This window comes from Ascidia mentula, chromosome 3 (assembly GCF_947561715.1).
Source record: "Ascidia mentula chromosome 3, kaAscMent1.1, whole genome shotgun sequence".
In the NCBI taxonomy this organism is placed as follows: domain Eukaryota; kingdom Metazoa; phylum Chordata; class Ascidiacea; order Phlebobranchia; family Ascidiidae; genus Ascidia; species Ascidia mentula.
The window spans coordinates 19550033-19568235 of NC_138568.1; the positions used below are offsets into that span (position 1 = coordinate 19550033).

Below are 18203 nucleotides of genomic sequence, written 5' to 3' on the forward strand. Positions count from 1 at the left end.
ACTGAAATCTAGGCCCACCCACATTAGAGTATTTAATGCTTCCAGGCTACACCATAACTGAAATCTAGGGCCAACCCACATTAGAGTATTTAATGCTTCCACGCTACACCATAACTGAAATCTAGGGCCAACCCACATTAGAGTATTTAATGCTTCCAGGCTACACCATAACTGAAATCTAGGCCCAACCCACATTAGAGTATTTAATGCTTCCAAGCTACACCATAACTGAAATCTAGGCCCAACCCACATTAGAGTATTTAATGCTTCCACGCTACACCATAACTGAAATCTAGGCCCAACCCACATTAGAGTATTTAATGCTTCCAGGCTACACCATAACTGAAATCTAGGGCCAACCCACATTAGAGTATTTAATGCTTCCAGGCTACACCATAACTGAAATCTAGGGCCAACCCACATTACAGTATTTAATGCTTCCAGGCTACACCATAACTGAAATCTAGGCCCAACCCACATTAGTGTATTTAATGCTTCCAGGCTACACCATGACTGAAATCTAGGGCCAACCCACATTAGAGTATTTAATGCTTCCAGGCTACACCATGACTGAAATCTAGGGCCAACCCACATTAGAGTATTTAATGCTTCCAGGCTACACCATAACTGAAATCTAGGGCCAACCCACATTAGAGTATTTAATGCTTCCAGGCTACACCATAACTGAAATCTAGGGCCAACCCACATCATATTCTTCAAAACATTCACGGTTCAGTTGACGCGTTTCAGACTACAGCGCACTTCAAGCACATTTGACGCAAGCACAACCTCGTCCATTGTTTAATGCGATTGTGACGTCATAATCTGGTTTGCGTCGATGCCCCCGTTATGTGGTCAGTGTATCTTCCAGATCAGTGCTGGTGCCTTCCTGTTCAGAAAAGGGTATTTCCCTAATTAATAATGCCTGCGCTGTCCTTCTAAAATGTGCTCGTGCAACTATGTGTTGCTATGTGCAACTGTGTGGAGCTATGTGCAACTATGTGAAGCTATGTGCCGCTATGTGCCGCTATGTGCAACTATGTGAAGCTATGTGCAACTATGTGAAGCTATGTGTCGCTATGTGCAACTATGTGGAGCTATGTGCAACTATGTGAAGCTATGTGTCGCTATGTGCAACTATGTGGAGCTATGTGCAACTATGTGAAGCTATGTGTCGCTACGTGAAGCTACGTGGAGCAATGTGCAACTTTGTGAAGCTATGTGTCGCTACGTGAAGCTACTTGGAGCAATGTGCAACTATGTGAAGCTATGTGTCGCTACGTGAAGCTACGTGGAGCAATGTGCAACTATGTGAAGCTATGTGTCGCTACGTGAAGCTACGTGGAGCAATGTGCAACTTTGTGAAGCTATGTGCAAGTATGTGGAGCTATGTGCCATAGGTCATCAAGGCCCGAAAAGCTTAGACGCCCAAAACAAGAAATATGATTGAATACTGCACGTTAAATCTTGGTTTTACTCTATACGCCACTACATTTTACATTTGGAATTATTGCTTTGAATTCCCTGTATACAAGAAAACAGTTGCCCGCCCTCCGATCGTCCTTATATACTCGTATGTGTGCGGCGCTTGGTAAAAAGTGTTTGGCGACCCCTGTTTTATGCAATATAGACTAGGTGTATATGTTGTTACTTTAACGTATATTTGCCTAGTTTTGTTATTGAACAGTAGTCTTTATTTTGGCATTGTCTTGTATTGTTCTCCTTAGTATTGTTATTGTGTCATCGCTGCAACAGTGTGTATTCTTTACATCACGAACAACAATTTGTTTCAATACTAGTGTTTGCAAGCTATTTTGCATGGAAAGGTGTATGGGGCTAATTGGCAATTGAGTAACCTTGGTGAAAGGCGGTTTATAAACGCATAGCGTCACATAGTTGCACATAGCTCCACGTAGCTCCACATAGCGACACATAGTTACACATAGCTCCACATATAGTCACACATAGCTCCACATAGTTGCACATAGCGACACATAGTTACACGTAGCGCCACATAGCTTCACATAGTTGCACATGGCGACACATAGTTGCACATAGCTTCACATAGTTGCACATAGCTCCATGTAGCTCCACATAGCTCCACATAGTTGCACATAGCTCCACATAGTTGCACATAGCGACACATAGTTACACATAGCTCCACATAGCTTCACATAGTTGCACATAGCTCCACTTGCACATAGCTCCACATAGTTGCACATAGCGACACATAGTTCCACATAGTTGCACATAGCTCCACATAGCGGCACATAGTTGCACGAGCACATTTTAGAAGCACCCATTTTGTGTGGCATTTCTTTATTTCTTCACGTCAAAATGTAGTGAAACCTCGGAATTGGTAATTTACTGCAAAAACTTTTTGGGCGAATGATTTCTCCATTTTAATTTTTGTGATATTTTGTGTTGTTAAATGTCGTCCATTAATGGTGTTTAAAGTGGCAATGCAAAGTTTCTTTTACTGTTTTAATTTGGGCTGTTAATGTGTTTAAATGCAGGCTGTACAGTATTTGGTTATCACTGTGATTAAATAAATTGTTTTCGCAACTGATGGATAAGAATGAAAAATCACTTCTGCCAAATGAATATCACAGCAGTGCAAGTCCGGTAAATATGTTTTTGTTACAGTCAGAAAATTTCATTGTTTCTTTTTATTGGATTAAATGACTTCCGGTGCTTTACGGGTAGTTTTTCCATTCAGTGTATTTACGTTGTTGCAGCAAACCTCAAGTTACCTGCATGGTTTTGTAAACAACCAACCTCCAGACCAACAATTAAATCAGCCAAATCTGGAAATTCTACGAAATAATAATTCGCATTTCCTCAATCCAAACCCAAGCTTCTCAAACCAACATCTTCATTGTTCACCCCAACAAGACCCACAACTTGTAGGTGTTTCAACATCACATGCCCATGTATTGCCACAATTCCACCCATCGGGGTTGGTTTACTCCCAGCATCAAAACTCTACCTTGCCTGTAAATTTCCGTTCCAATCATGGCGATGTTTCAACTTGCAACCAAGGTGATTTCCAGCACCAACATACAATGTATCAAGCAGCGGGAATTGCACATGTTGACCCTTCAATAGCCCATGGTGATGGTCCCACACATTTTCTACACCATCTAGGCCCAACCCACATTAGAGTATTTAATGCTTCCAGGCTACACCATAACTGAAATCTAGCGCCAACCCACATTGGAGTATTTAATGCTTCCAGGCTACACCATAACTGAAATCTAGGGCCAACCCACATTAGAGTATTTAATGCTTCCAGGCTACACCATAACTGAAATCTAGGGCCAACCCACATTAGAGTATTTAATGCTTCCAGGCTACACCATAACTGAAATCTAGGCCCAATCCACATTACAGTATTTAATGCTTCTATGGTACACCATAACTAAAATCTAGGCCCAACCCACATTAGAGTATTTAATGCTTCCAGGCTACACCATAACTAAAATCTAGGCCCAAACCACATTGGAGTATTTAATGCTTCCATGCTACACCATAACTGAAATCTAGGCCCAAACCACATTAGAGTATTTAATGCTTCCAAGCTACACCATAACTGAAATCTAGGCCCAACCCACATTAGAGTATTTAATGCTTCCACGCTACACCATAACTGAAATCTAGGCCCACCCCACATTAGAGTATTTAATGCTTCCAGGCTACACCATAACTGAAATCTAGGGCCAACCCACATTAGAGTATTTAATGCTTCCACGCTACACCATAACTGAAATCTAGGCCCAAACCACATTAGAGTATTTAATGCTTCCACGCTACACCATAACTGAAATCTAAGCCCAACCTACATTAGAGTATGTAATGCTTCCACGCTACAACATAACTGAAATCTAGCGCCAACCCACATTAGAGTATTTAATGCTTCCAGGCTACACCATAACTGAAATCTAGCACCAACCCACATTAGAGTATTTAATGCTTCCAGGCTACACCATAACTGAAATCTAGGGCCAACCCACATTAGAGTATTTAATGCTTCCAGGCTACACCATAACTGAAATCTAGGGCCAACCCACATTAGAGTATTTAATGCTTCCAGGCCACACCATAACTGAAATCTAGCGCCAACCCACATTAAAGTATTTAATGCTTCCAGGCTACACCATAACTGAAATCTAGGGCCAACCCACATTAGAGTATTTAATGCTTCCAGGCTACACCATAACTGAAATCTAGGGCCAACCCACATTAGAGTATTTAATGCTTCCAGGCTACACCATAACTGAAATCTAGGCCCAATCCACATTACAGTATTTAATGCTTCCATGGTACACCATAACTAAAATCTAGGCCCAACCCACATTAGAGTATTTAATGCTTCCAGGCTACACCATAACTAAAATCTAGGCCCAAACCACATTGGAGTATTTAATGCTTCCATGCTACACCATAACTGAAATCTAGGCCCAAACCACATTAGAGTATTTAATGCTTCCACGCTACACCATAACTGAAATCTAGGCCCAAACCACATTAGAGTATTTAATGCTTCCACGCTACACCATAACTGAAATCTAGGCCCACCCCACATTAGAGTATTTAATGCTTCCAGGCTACACCATAACTGAAATCTAGGGCCAACCCACATTAGAGTATTTAATGCTTCCAGGCTACACCATAACTGAAATCTAGGCCCAAACCACATTAGAGTATTTAATGCTTCCACGCTACACCATAACTGAAATCTAGGCCCAAACCACATTAGAGTATTTAATGCTTCCACGCTACACCATAACTGAAATCTAGGCCCAAACCACATTAGAGTATTTAATGCTTCCACGCTACACCATAACTGAAATCTAGGCCCACCCCACATTAGAGTATTTAATGCTTCCAGGCTACACCATAACTGAAATCTAGGCCCAAACCACATTAGAGTATTTAATGCTTCCACGCTACACCATAACTGAAATCTAGGCCCACCCCACATTAGAGTATTTAATGCTTCCAGGCTACACCATAACTGAAATCTAGGGCCAACCCACATTAGAGTATTTAATGCTTCCAAGCTACACCATAACTGAAATCTAGGCCCAAATCACATTGGAGTATTTAATGCTTCCATGCTACACCATAACTGAAATCTAGGCCCAAACCACATTAGAGTATTTAATGCTTCCACGCTACACCATAACTGAAATCTAGGCCCAAACCACATTAGAGTATTTAATGCTTCCAAGCTACACCATAACTGAAATCTAGGCCCAAACCACATTAGAGTATTTAATGCTTCCACGCTACACCATAACTGAAATCTAGGCCCAAACCACATTAGAGTATTTAATGCTTCCAAGCTACACCATAACTGAAATCTAGGCCCAACCCACATTAGAGTATTTAATGCTTCCACGCTACACCATAACTGAAATCTAGGCCCACCCACATTAGAGTATTTAATGCTTCCAGGCTACACCATAACTGAAATCTAGGGCCAACCCACATTAGAGTATTTAATGCTTCCACGCTACACCATAACTGAAATCTAGGGCCAACCCACATTAGAGTATTTAATGCTTCCAGGCTACACCATAACTGAAATCTAGGGCCAACCCACATTAGAGTATTTAATGCTTCCAAGCTACACCATAACTGAAATCTAGGCCCAACCCACATTAGAGTATTTAATGCTTCCACGCTACACCATAACTGAAATCTAGGCCCAACCCACATTAGAGTATTTAATGCTTCCAGGCTACACCATAACTGAAATCCAGGGCCAACCCACATTAGAGTATTTAATGCTTCCACGCTACACCATAACTGAAATCTAGGGCCAACCCACATTAGAGTATTTAATGCTTCCAGGCTACACCATAACTGAAATCTAGGGCCAACCCACATTACAGTATTTAATGCTTCCAGGCTACACCATAACTGAAATCTAGGGCCAACCCACATTAGAGTATTTAATGCTTCCACGCTACACCATAACTGAAATCTAGGCCCAAACCACATTAGAGTATTTAATGCTTCCAAGCTACACCATAACTGAAATCTAGGCCCAAACCACATTAGAGTATTTAATGCTTCCACGCTACACCATAACTGAAATCTAGGCCCAAACCACATTAGAGTATTTAATGCTTCCAAGCTACACCATAACTGAAATCTAGGCCCAACCCACATTAGAGTATTTAATGCTTCCACGCTACACCATAACTGAAATCTAGGCCCACCCACATTAGAGTATTTAATGCTTCCAGGCTACACCATAACTGAAATCTAGGGCCAACCCACATTAGAGTATTTAATGCTTCCACGCTACACCATAACTGAAATCTAGGGCCAACCCACATTAGAGTATTTAATGCTTCCAGGCTACACCATAACTGAAATCTAGGCCCAACCCACATTAGAGTATTTAATGCTTCCAAGCTACACCATAACTGAAATCTAGGCCCAACCCACATTAGAGTATTTAATGCTTCCACGCTACACCATAACTGAAATCTAGGCCCAACCCACATTAGAGTATTTAATGCTTCCAGGCTACACCATAACTGAAATCTAGGGCCAACCCACATTAGAGTATTTAATGCTTCCAGGCTACACCATAACTGAAATCTAGGGCCAACCCACATTACAGTATTTAATGCTTCCAGGCTACACCATAACTGAAATCTAGGCCCAACCCACATTAGTGTATTTAATGCTTCCAGGCTACACCATGACTGAAATCTAGGGCCAACCCACATTAGAGTATTTAATGCTTCCAGGCTACACCATGACTGAAATCTAGGGCCAACCCACATTAGAGTATTTAATGCTTCCAGGCTACACCATAACTGAAATCTAGGGCCAACCCACATTAGAGTATTTAATGCTTCCAGGCTACACCATAACTGAAATCTAGGGCCAACCCACATCATATTCTTCAAAACATTCACGGTTCAGTTGACGCGTTTCAGACTACAGCGCACTTCAAGCACATTTGACGCAAGCACAACCTCGTCCATTGTTTAATGCGATTGTGACGTCATAATCTGGTTTGCGTCGATGCCCCCGTTATGTGGTCAGTGTATCTTCCAGATCAGTGCTGGTGCCTTCCTGTTCAGAAAAGGGTATTTCCCTAATTAATAATGCCTGCGCTGTCCTTCTAAAATGTGCTCGTGCAACTATGTGTTGCTATGTGCAACTGTGTGGAGCTATGTGCAACTATGTGAAGCTATGTGCCGCTATGTGCCGCTATGTGCAACTATGTGAAGCTATGTGCAACTATGTGAAGCTATGTGTCGCTATGTGCAACTATGTGGAGCTATGTGCAACTATGTGAAGCTATGTGTCGCTATGTGCAACTATGTGGAGCTATGTGCAACTATGTGAAGCTATGTGTCGCTACGTGAAGCTACGTGGAGCAATGTGCAACTTTGTGAAGCTATGTGTCGCTACGTGAAGCTACTTGGAGCAATGTGCAACTATGTGAAGCTATGTGTCGCTACGTGAAGCTACGTGGAGCAATGTGCAACTATGTGAAGCTATGTGTCGCTACGTGAAGCTACGTGGAGCAATGTGCAACTTTGTGAAGCTATGTGCAAGTATGTGGAGCTATGTGCCATAGGTCATCAAGGCCCGAAAAGCTTAGACGCCCAAAACAAGAAATATGATTGAATACTGCACGTTAAATCTTGGTTTTACTCTATACGCCACTACATTTTACATTTGGAATTATTGCTTTGAATTCCCTGTATACAAGAAAACAGTTGCCCGCCCTCCGATCGTCCTTATATACTCGTATGTGTGCGGCGCTTGGTAAAAAGTGTTTGGCGACCCCTGTTTTATGCAATATAGACTAGGTGTATATGTTGTTACTTTAACGTATATTTGCCTAGTTTTGTTATTGAACAGTAGTCTTTATTTTGGCATTGTCTTGTATTGTTCTCCTTAGTATTGTTATTGTGTCATCGCTGCAACAGTGTGTATTCTTTACATCACGAACAACAATTTGTTTCAATACTAGTGTTTGCAAGCTATTTTGCATGGAAAGGTGTATGGGGCTAATTGGCAATTGAGTAACCTTGGTGAAAGGCGGTTTATAAACGCATAGCGTCACATAGTTGCACATAGCTCCACGTAGCTCCACATAGCGACACATAGTTACACATAGCTCCACATATAGTCACACATAGCTCCACATAGTTGCACATAGCGACACATAGTTACACGTAGCGCCACATAGCTTCACATAGTTGCACATGGCGACACATAGTTGCACATAGCTTCACATAGTTGCACATAGCTCCATGTAGCTCCACATAGCTCCACATAGTTGCACATAGCTCCACATAGTTGCACATAGCGACACATAGTTACACATAGCTCCACATAGCTTCACATAGTTGCACATAGCTCCACTTGCACATAGCTCCACATAGTTGCACATAGCGACACATAGTTCCACATAGTTGCACATAGCTCCACATAGCGGCACATAGTTGCACGAGCACATTTTAGAAGCACCCATTTTGTGTGGCATTTCTTTATTTCTTCACGTCAAAATGTAGTGAAACCTCGGAATTGGTAATTTACTGCAAAAACTTTTTGGGCGAATGATTTCTCCATTTTAATTTTTGTGATATTTTGTGTTGTTAAATGTCGTCCATTAATGGTGTTTAAAGTGGCAATGCAAAGTTTCTTTTACTGTTTTAATTTGGGCTGTTAATGTGTTTAAATGCAGGCTGTACAGTATTTGGTTATCACTGTGATTAAATAAATTGTTTTCGCAACTGATGGATAAGAATGAAAAATCACTTCTGCCAAATGAATATCACAGCAGTGCAAGTCCGGTAAATATGTTTTTGTTACAGTCAGAAAATTTCATTGTTTCTTTTTATTGGATTAAATGACTTCCGGTGCTTTACGGGTAGTTTTTCCATTCAGTGTATTTACGTTGTTGCAGCAAACCTCAAGTTACCTGCATGGTTTTGTAAACAACCAACCTCCAGACCAACAATTAAATCAGCCAAATCTGGAAATTCTACGAAATAATAATTCGCATTTCCTCAATCCAAACCCAAGCTTCTCAAACCAACATCTTCATTGTTCACCCCAACAAGACCCACAACTTGTAGGTGTTTCAACATCACATGCCCATGTATTGCCACAATTCCACCCATCGGGGTTGGTTTACTCCCAGCATCAAAACTCTACCTTGCCTGTAAATTTCCGTTCCAATCATGGCGATGTTTCAACTTGCAACCAAGGTGATTTCCAGCACCAACATACAATGTATCAAGCAGCGGGAATTGCACATGTTGACCCTTCAATAGCCCATGGTGATGGTCCCACACATTTTCTACACCAAACTCGAAACCCCCAAGGTGAGTTTATAATGAATGAAATATTTTTTCATGAAATGAATGAAGTCCTGCCCTTAAAAAACTCCAATAAGTTTCATAATATCTGCTTGTGATAAGCTTTATTATTAACTTTGCTGCAGTAAAAAATGAAATCTGTTTTCTGTACCAGATTTCAGTCAGACAGTAACAGCCCAAAATGCCAATATTGAGAAAAGTATTGTTGGTGCCAGAGATGTTATACAGATACATGGAGGTTTACGTAAGTCAAATACTTGCACCACAATTTTCGGGTGATTTGTTGAGACAAATGATTTGGTTTAGATCAATATTATGGGAGCGGCCCAAACCAGGATTCATCTGAACTATCTGATGGTATGTCCATTCTTCACTAATATGATCAAGAAAAAAACTCATGTATTTTCTGCCAATTGTTTTGTATTATATTGTGGAACAGTGTAAGATAATTAAAAATAGCTGTCATTTAGTTGTCCCTAGTGGTCCAAAATAGTAGACAAGTATATATGTTAACACATATTGTTCTCAAGGTGGATTAAACCTGTTTGTTTCAACAGTTTTTTTTATTACTTTAATCTTGTTTTATGATAATTTATAGGTGAGTGTTCAACCATAGAAAGATTGTTGTTGGAATCCACACAAGAACAATGCAAGTCAAAAAGTTTCCAGGTTCTGACCCAACAACAAATTGAAGTTTGTCCATTAGAAATCACTGATAAACCATCAAAAGAAGTTTATCCTGTAGGATATAAACCCAAATCTGTACAAAAGAAAAGAAATAGATTGCTTGTACCGGAATACAATGAAGAAGATGGACATTATAACAGAAATGAAGATTATGAGACCATAGATTTTAAACATGATAGTCAGGTAACAGTTGAGCAACTGTTTGCAAGAGCAGAAAAAGCAGCGAATAACAAAGGCCAAGCACAGTACGCAAACACTGTATCATTAATTGGACAACCAGGGATTGGAAAAACGACACTGTCAAAGGTCATCACAGAAAAAGCCATATCTGGAGAAATGAAAAATGTTGATGAGGTTCAATTTTGTTTTTATATTTCAATCAAAAAAATTGACTTTGATACTCCTGCAACGTTTGTCAGTTTTTTGCTGAAAAACTCTTTGCCAACCGACGCCTACAGTACATCTCCTATTAAGCGCAATAAAGAAAATTTATTTCTTACGATGTTGGTGAAATCCAAAAAGGTTTTAATTACGATGGATGGCTTAGATGAGGCGGCAACTGATTGGAAAATAAGGTACAAAATGGTGGATCCAGAAAAAGAGAATAAACCTCTACTTTATGTTTATGGTCTTATGAGGGGTGACTTGTTACAAGGTGCAAAAAAAGTTTTTACTTCTCGGCAAAAGCATTTCTTCTCCATTAAGGCTGAATATCGACCACTGTTCGTTGCTGAAGTTATGGGCCTTAATGAAAAGTCCCAAGAAAGGTTGTGCAACCAGATTTGCAGTGACAACAGTGCGAATGTGTGGAATGTCATAAAAAGCAATCCAAATTTCTTTTATTCCTGCTATGTTCCAGCGAAATGCATTTTCATTGCTTTTGTCATCTGGAAAAGTCTTAAAGAGGGAGGTGATGGCAGGTTCCACTCTCTTACTCATGTGTTTGCAAATGGATTCAAGTATTATTTCAAGCAAGACTTTGTAAGAGGTGAAAATCCAGACATGGAAAAAGAAGAATATTTAAACAAAATAGCAAAGTTGGCATGGAATGGCTTCAAGCAAAGCAAAATTGTTTTTGCATCTGATGACCTCAGAGAAGTGGGAATTGAGCCCATATCTTTAACAGGAGTTCTTGCAACTTTTGTGACCGAAGAAAATTGGAATATGAAGTTCATAGATTCTGAAGTTATGAGCAACTTCTCCCACTTAATATGGCAAGAATATTTTGCTGCCTGTTACCTTGTGTTTTTTGTAGGTGTAGATGAATTTTCCAGCCTTCTGTCTGAGTTGGAAACAAACAGATGGGAAGTTGTTTCCAAATTTGTGTTTGGTCTTTGTAACAATATGGTTTATGCAATTGCCAAAGCTTGCTTCAGCAACCTAAGTTATCAGAACATATCTGACAAGAAAAACTTGCTTAATGGGTTTTGTACCAGTCAACTAAACAAAATTGAGCTTGGAGGAAAAAAACTTGTGCAAGTTTGCTTATGGCTACAAGAAATCAACGATGAAACTTTTTATAGAGATAATCTAAATTTGCTGCCAGAAGCTATGGAATTAGATGGAAGCATACTTTTGACGGATGCCTACAGTATTTCTTGTATTTTAAACAAAACAGACAGGTCATTCCATATACAAGTTTCAAAAAACTGCAAATTCCGTCATGAAAGCTTTGAAGTTTTGCTAAATGGAATAGACAATCATATCAAGGTGGTTTGGAATTATATTTTAGACTTATATAGACAATTTAAATTACCCTCTGCTTCTGCTAGGACTTTTCAATCACATATAGAGTGACTGAGGAAATGCTAAAGGTATTGGCTGAACATTCCTCAGCAATAAGAGGAGAGTTAATCATTGACACCCAGTATAGTGATGACTCGGAATCTACACTGTACAAGGTATATTATTACATTTTATAAGTTTAATTTACTGTTAGGGAGGGATTAGTTTAAACACTTCAAATTATTAAATTTGCTGTATCAGTCTTCTGTCTAAAAACACTTTATGTGACATTAACTATGTTGCTACATAAATGTTTTATTTTTTGTCGCAGTGCAAGATAGGCAAAATTTAACTGTTTTCTTTGTATTTTTAGAGCACTTCCGAAAATCAGTACGACCAGTTTAAAGATTCCCTGTGCAATGACTTTCTAATTCGCTTTATGGACAACTTTAAACCGACTAGCAAGGTATTGTGTTTCAGAAAAAGATCATGTTTTGTTGGTTCGCATACAAAAAAACATTTCAAGTAACACTCCAAGTGTAATGAACAAAATAGAGCTTGCAAATTGTTGTAATATTTTTGTGCTTCAAGACAGGGTTTCCCGAACTGGGCCCAATGCCCAAAAAATTTTGGAAATCCGCATTAAGTTCAAACTCTTCTGTGCCTTCTTCATGGGCACATCATGTAGTTAATCTAACTGATATTGTAGTAAAATTTATACACCTTGGTATGTCATACTGGTATCATAACTTTCTAATACTTTTAAGCCTTAATGTCTTGTTTAATCACTTTTGTTAATTTGGTCTCACCTGAATTATATGATTTTGTATTGTAAGATTTATCTGTATTTGTACTAGATACCATCATTGACGTTGAAGCGATTTAAATTTGAATGCAATGATGCAACTGCTGTGGCATCATGTGTAAATGTAACGAGGAATCTATGTTTTTCCGAATGCCAAGTGTCAAGTTTTATAATGAAAAATATAGTTCAAGCACTGTCAAGACTGGAGCAACCAGTAAGTTACAAGCCAAAGACAATACAACCGTAGTACAGCATTCGATGTACCTCCCACTCACTACTGTTATGACTTCATTTTTGCAATGCACTGCTTAACGTCACACACTATTACAGCTTCACAAAAGCTAAAAAATAACTTACTACATGGATGATGCCTATAATGCTTGCTGGTGCTTTGTTTTTGTAAGAAACTGACTCAGACTTTATAGGCATAGACCAGAGACTGACACGTCAAAATAAAGAAATTGAAATACATGGATTATGACTTAGTTTTTTTCTTTTTTTTTGCAAGGACAGAAAAAGAACAATAGTCTATGAATTTTGCATGACAAACAAACTATGTTGGTAAGTGGTAAAATCCTTTTTATTATACTTGTCAGATGGAATCCTTGGAAATCAGCGAATACTGTGTTTCACACTCTTTTATGCAACTACTGTCTGCACTAACAACAATCCATGTGAAAAAAATAACTTTGCCAAAGTTCAAAATTTCAAAAAATGGAATTAAACCTTGTGGAAAAGTTGACTTATTTCCAGACGAACCATATGTAAGTTTTGAGCACGTCTAAATTTTCCTGAATAAGTATTTATCAAGAAAATATGAATGTGATTATTGCAAACATTGAAATTTTGAACCTGTTAACCTGCAAAATGGATCAAGAATATTTTCTTTCCGCAAACAACAAATAACTGACCCAAGATTTTTATTTCTAGAGTTTTGAGAAATCAGAAATGCAGGTTCGAAAATATACTGGATCTATATTTGAGGTATGAAAAAGTTTTTGTACAAAAACATATGTGCAACGTTGCAATATGCTTGTATGCAATTTTCCTGAGATTTGGCATATTTTCTTAAAATTTTTGTGATTGCAATGCTAGTACATATGTCAAGCCCTATGACATAATCTAAAATACTTATTTCCTTACTGCTATATTTTTTCAGCTGTATTCAGTACCTTTCATAATTCCAAGTCTGGAATGGGTTGTCTCTGGTTTCTTGACTACTTTAGTTTATTATGTCAGTTATGTACCTAAGAAAACAGAAACTGATACAGCCTACTGCAGGCTTCACAATACTTGTGTTGATGTTAGTGAATTAGTCTCTGGTGCATCAAATGTTTATACATTAGCCATTGTAACTCATTAACTGTTTTATCATAGCAAACGGTTTCTGATTTTTTGTTTTAGGTTGAATCCACACAACATAAGGTTGAAGTTCATGGTGATGAGGAAGCTTGTGCTTTGTCGTGTGTCCTTCATTTATTTCCTCCAACACTGGAACTTAAAATGAGCACCGTTAGTTCAGTTGGAATCAAAGAGGTTTTGGAGGCAATGAAACAGGAGGTAGGTTATCCTAACATGCTAAGTAGGGTGAGGTTTTTGTATATTGTTTGCCCAGTGGTCATTGACAAAATCACATTCTAGTTTTTACCTGTTGTACTTTGTTGTGCAGATGTGTATTATAACAAAAAGTTTTTTTGTTTTTTTTTATTTTAAAGTAATTTTTTTTTCAGTAATTGTTTTTGAAAAAGAAAGTAATTTTTACATTCCATATTTAAACATTGTTATTTTATTTAGATATCTTTGTTTATTCTTGATTTCAACAACATTCATAGTGAAAGTGCATTTGCAATTGCTTCATGTATTCAATGGCTAAGAGGAATATCTCTTTCCCATTGTCAACTAATTAGCAATGCCATCTGTGGAATTGCATCTTCCATATCAAAACTTCAGAAACCGGTATGTTTTAAATTGTCCTCTGGCATTGGCTCAAGTTTTATTGGGCTGTGATGTGTGTTTTGTTTGTTTCTTAGTAATTCAATGGGAAACCAGGCAAAAGTGTCCATCAAACTAGAATATATATTTAATTTCTAAATGAAAGCAATAGGTTTACGATAGAAGGCAACATTATCCATTCATGCTAACTCCTTTGTGCCAATATATTGTTTGTTGTAAATATTTTGGGTTTGCTAGTGCAGTGATTCCCAAACCTTTTTGTGGTTGCGTACCACTTGGAGGTAAAACAATTTCGACGCGTACCACCTAGTTGAGTGCTACAAAGTAACCTAGGGGATGAAGTAACAAACATTTTGAGATCACTACGACTTTTTGAATTCGAACTAATCAGCAAGTTAGGGAAATGTGCTCACGTACCACTTGGAATACCGTCCCACCGGTTGGAAAACACTGTGCTAGACGAAACAATCTGCTCAATATTGCCAACTTTATTGATACAAACTATGTTGCAAGTGTAAAACATTTTTTAGATGACATCAATAAATCTCAGTGGGAACAAAATCGATGATGAAAGTGCTTCTGTTATTGCCACCTGTAGTCAGTGGATTGAGAATCTCTCTCTGGCTGATTGCAAAATGACTAGCACCAGTATTTGTAAAATTGGGTCTTCAATGTCACAATTTCGAAAGCCAGTGAGTCAAAAGTGAATACATAAAGAAAGTGTGTGATTAATTGAGGTTTTCAAGCATTTGTTTGTCATTGCATTCCCATAAAAGTGTTTCCTGATTTCTGAAAGTTTTCTTTTGTTAAAATTGGGTTTGAAAAGTGCTAAAACAAAAAAACAAATATATTTTGTTTCTTTTTTAGATGGACTTTCTTGACATCAGTGGAAACTCTGTTCCAAAGTCGTTCCTGCAATTACTTTCTGACCGCAAAGCATTGCTCGTTAACAAGCTGATAGTAACAAAGTTCAAACTATCTGAAAATGGCATTAAAGCTTGCGGGAAAGTCAATGTATTTGCAGATGTACCAGCGGTAATCCTTATTTTTCCATAACTTTATGCATATGTGACACGAGTTAAATATGTGTAACTTTAATGTTGGTCGGAATTCCAAGAGATAAAAAAAATTAACAGTTTTTCTTTGTGGTTTGTTAAATAATTTAATTCAACATTAAGGTAAAAATATGTTGTCCTTTTGAAATGTTGTAACTAGGGTTACCATGTGCCCAAAATATGCTGTGTCAATTGTTTGTTGTTCTGTAGAATCAAGTACACAGCGATCTGATAAAAATGTATGTGGAGTCGGCATTTGAGGTTTGCAGAATTTATTTTTGTTGCAACTTTTCTTTACATTGTTAAAAAAATGTTTAATTTTACAATTGAAAAACAACAGCGTAATCCTTTACAGGGGTGACTCGTGTGAAGTAATTGCTTTTTTTAAAGGTTGACTCAATACCAGACAGACTTACAGTTAACGGTGATGAAGAAGCTTGTGCTTTGTCATTCCTGATGGAGATATTTCCTTATTTTGTCGAACTTAAGATGGAATGTGTTGAGAGCTTTGTAATTCAGGAAGTTGTCAATCTTATCAAACAAAAGGTGAAACAATGCATTGTTCATTTTGTTTGCAATGTCAATTTATGCCTGACCAATAATTGGACAGGAGATGCATAAATTAAATTGTGTCAAAATTATGTTGCATGGCTGTAATTCTGAAAATGTTGCAAAAGTTTTTTTATATTAACTTGTTTGGAAATTTGAAATAAAGGAATGTTGCATGCGGTGATGCCAACAACTGTGCTATTGGTTTATAATTTCTCTCCTTAATAATTTCTGTTTTGTAGATTACATCTTTGACACTCAGTGGAAACGCTGTTAACGATGAAAGTGCTTCAGCCATTGCTTCATGTATTCAGTGGATTGAGAATCTGTCTCTGGCAGGTTGCCTCATGACAAGTGGTGGTATCTGTAAAATTGCAACATCCATATCACAACTTCACATATCAGTAAGTTCTAGTTGTAAAGTTATAATATTTAAGACAGAAAATCAAGTCTTTTTCATTTAAGGACGTATTTTATGTACAGTGCAGGGATATAAAAATAATTCTAAAATAAATAGTACCTATAAATAATTGAACTCTGTGTATTTTTTTTCTAGCTTGCATGGCTAAGTCTTAATGGCAACACAATTGATGATGAAGCAGCATTTGCCGTTGCTTCTGCAGTTAGGAGCCTTAAAAAACTTTCTCTAATCAGATGTGAAATGACAAGTGTTGGTATCATCGTAATTGCAACTGCAGTTTCTCAGCTTCAAGAACCAGTAAGCAAAAAAGACATAATAATACAACATTTACTTTTGTTGCAAACAATGGTTATATTTATTTAAAAGCGATTAAAAACTGAAGAGCTGTAAAATTCCCTTGATTGACAGATTTATATTTTAGATGCTTTGGTTGGATCTCGGTTGGAACACAATTGATGACGAAAGTGCAAGTGCCGTTGCCTCCTGTATACCGTGGGTCGAAAAGCTGTCTCTTCCACAATGTAACATGACAAGTGCTGGTACTTCCAAAATTACAGCTTCAATAGTTCAACTTCAGCAACCAGTAAGTTTCATGAACACGCAATAGGAACAGTATATGCCTAATTACTTAAGTGTTCCAATTTTATTTTTCGCAGATAGTAGAAACTTCAGTAATCTTACCAATCTAATCTATTTATTTTATGCCATATTAATTCGCATCCCTAACGTAAGGAATTCTCAAATTTCCCTTTTTGATTGTTTACCTTTTTAGATGAAGGAATTGCATCTTTATGAAAACGATGCACGTGGCGATGTTGCAGAATCCTTGCTCAAATGTGTTCAAAACATTCGAGACGAACTTGTTGTTAGTCGTTCGCGCACAAGCAACGATTTTGAAACAAAGTTTTCCAAACTACCTAAACCTGTAAGTTCAACACCAAGAGGAAATAAACAGCAAAATATATGCGAAATATTTTTATACAAGACTGCACTGATCTTGTCTTCAAACGTCAAATCACCTATTATACGTATTATATCATTTCGCTTCACACTTTTTTAGATTTTGTTTTACATGGGCCTACTTTAATGAATATCGACACGATTTTGTCGAACTGTTTTACAATGAATTGATTTTGTTTTTTTGTAGAAGCCGAACTTGAGAATCTTCTAGCGTCGGTTAAAAATCCAAGTTTAAACCAAAAAATGTTTGGAAGGCTGTGCAACTGTTTCTTGCTGTGGTTGTAATGCAAAATGCCTACATTCAAGCAACAATGCAAATGCCCATGCATATTTACTTAACCTGCTGATGTGGTAATAGAAACTGGTGAAAGGTAAAATAATTTAGGAACAATAAATGGAATTGATGCATAAAGTATTTTTTTGCAGGAACCAACATGGAGTTTGTCAACCTGATCTTTACCGACAACGAACGAACGAACGAAGCGAAACTGCGTAAATTCACAAGAGACCACTTATTGCTGAATACTGCCCTTCTGGCAAACTTTTCGGCTGTTATGCAAAAGCCGGTGTGTCGGTGCACAGGTGGAAACAGAGTTTGCTTTTTGTCATTGAGTGATGACGCATGCGTATATTAATGTTAAATGACTCTAAAAACATTCTCTAAAACCTTGATAACCCGTGTG

At 37.9% G+C, this 18203-nt stretch overlaps 1 protein-coding gene across 1 annotated transcript; it reads left to right on the forward strand.

Moving 5' to 3' along the window:
* Positions 1-8734: 8734 nt before the first annotated feature.
* Positions 8735-18062, forward strand: LOC145894814 (uncharacterized). The gene is made up of 22 exons (XM_082983463.1): positions 8735-8837; positions 8951-9371; positions 9520-9609; positions 9672-9722; positions 9964-11762; positions 11825-11953; positions 12151-12243; positions 12635-12796; positions 13179-13346; positions 13513-13566; positions 13987-14142; positions 14377-14538; positions 15066-15227; positions 15403-15570; positions 15801-15851; positions 15981-16136; positions 16382-16543; positions 16696-16857; positions 16982-17143; positions 17333-17485; positions 17708-17891; positions 17947-18062. Exons 1-21 carry the CDS (start codon positions 8781-8783, stop codon positions 17729-17731), a joined length of 4542 nt encoding a protein of 1513 aa, XP_082839589.1. The 5' UTR covers positions 8735-8780; the 3' UTR covers positions 17732-17891; positions 17947-18062.
* The last annotated feature ends 141 nt before the right edge of the window (positions 18063-18203 follow it).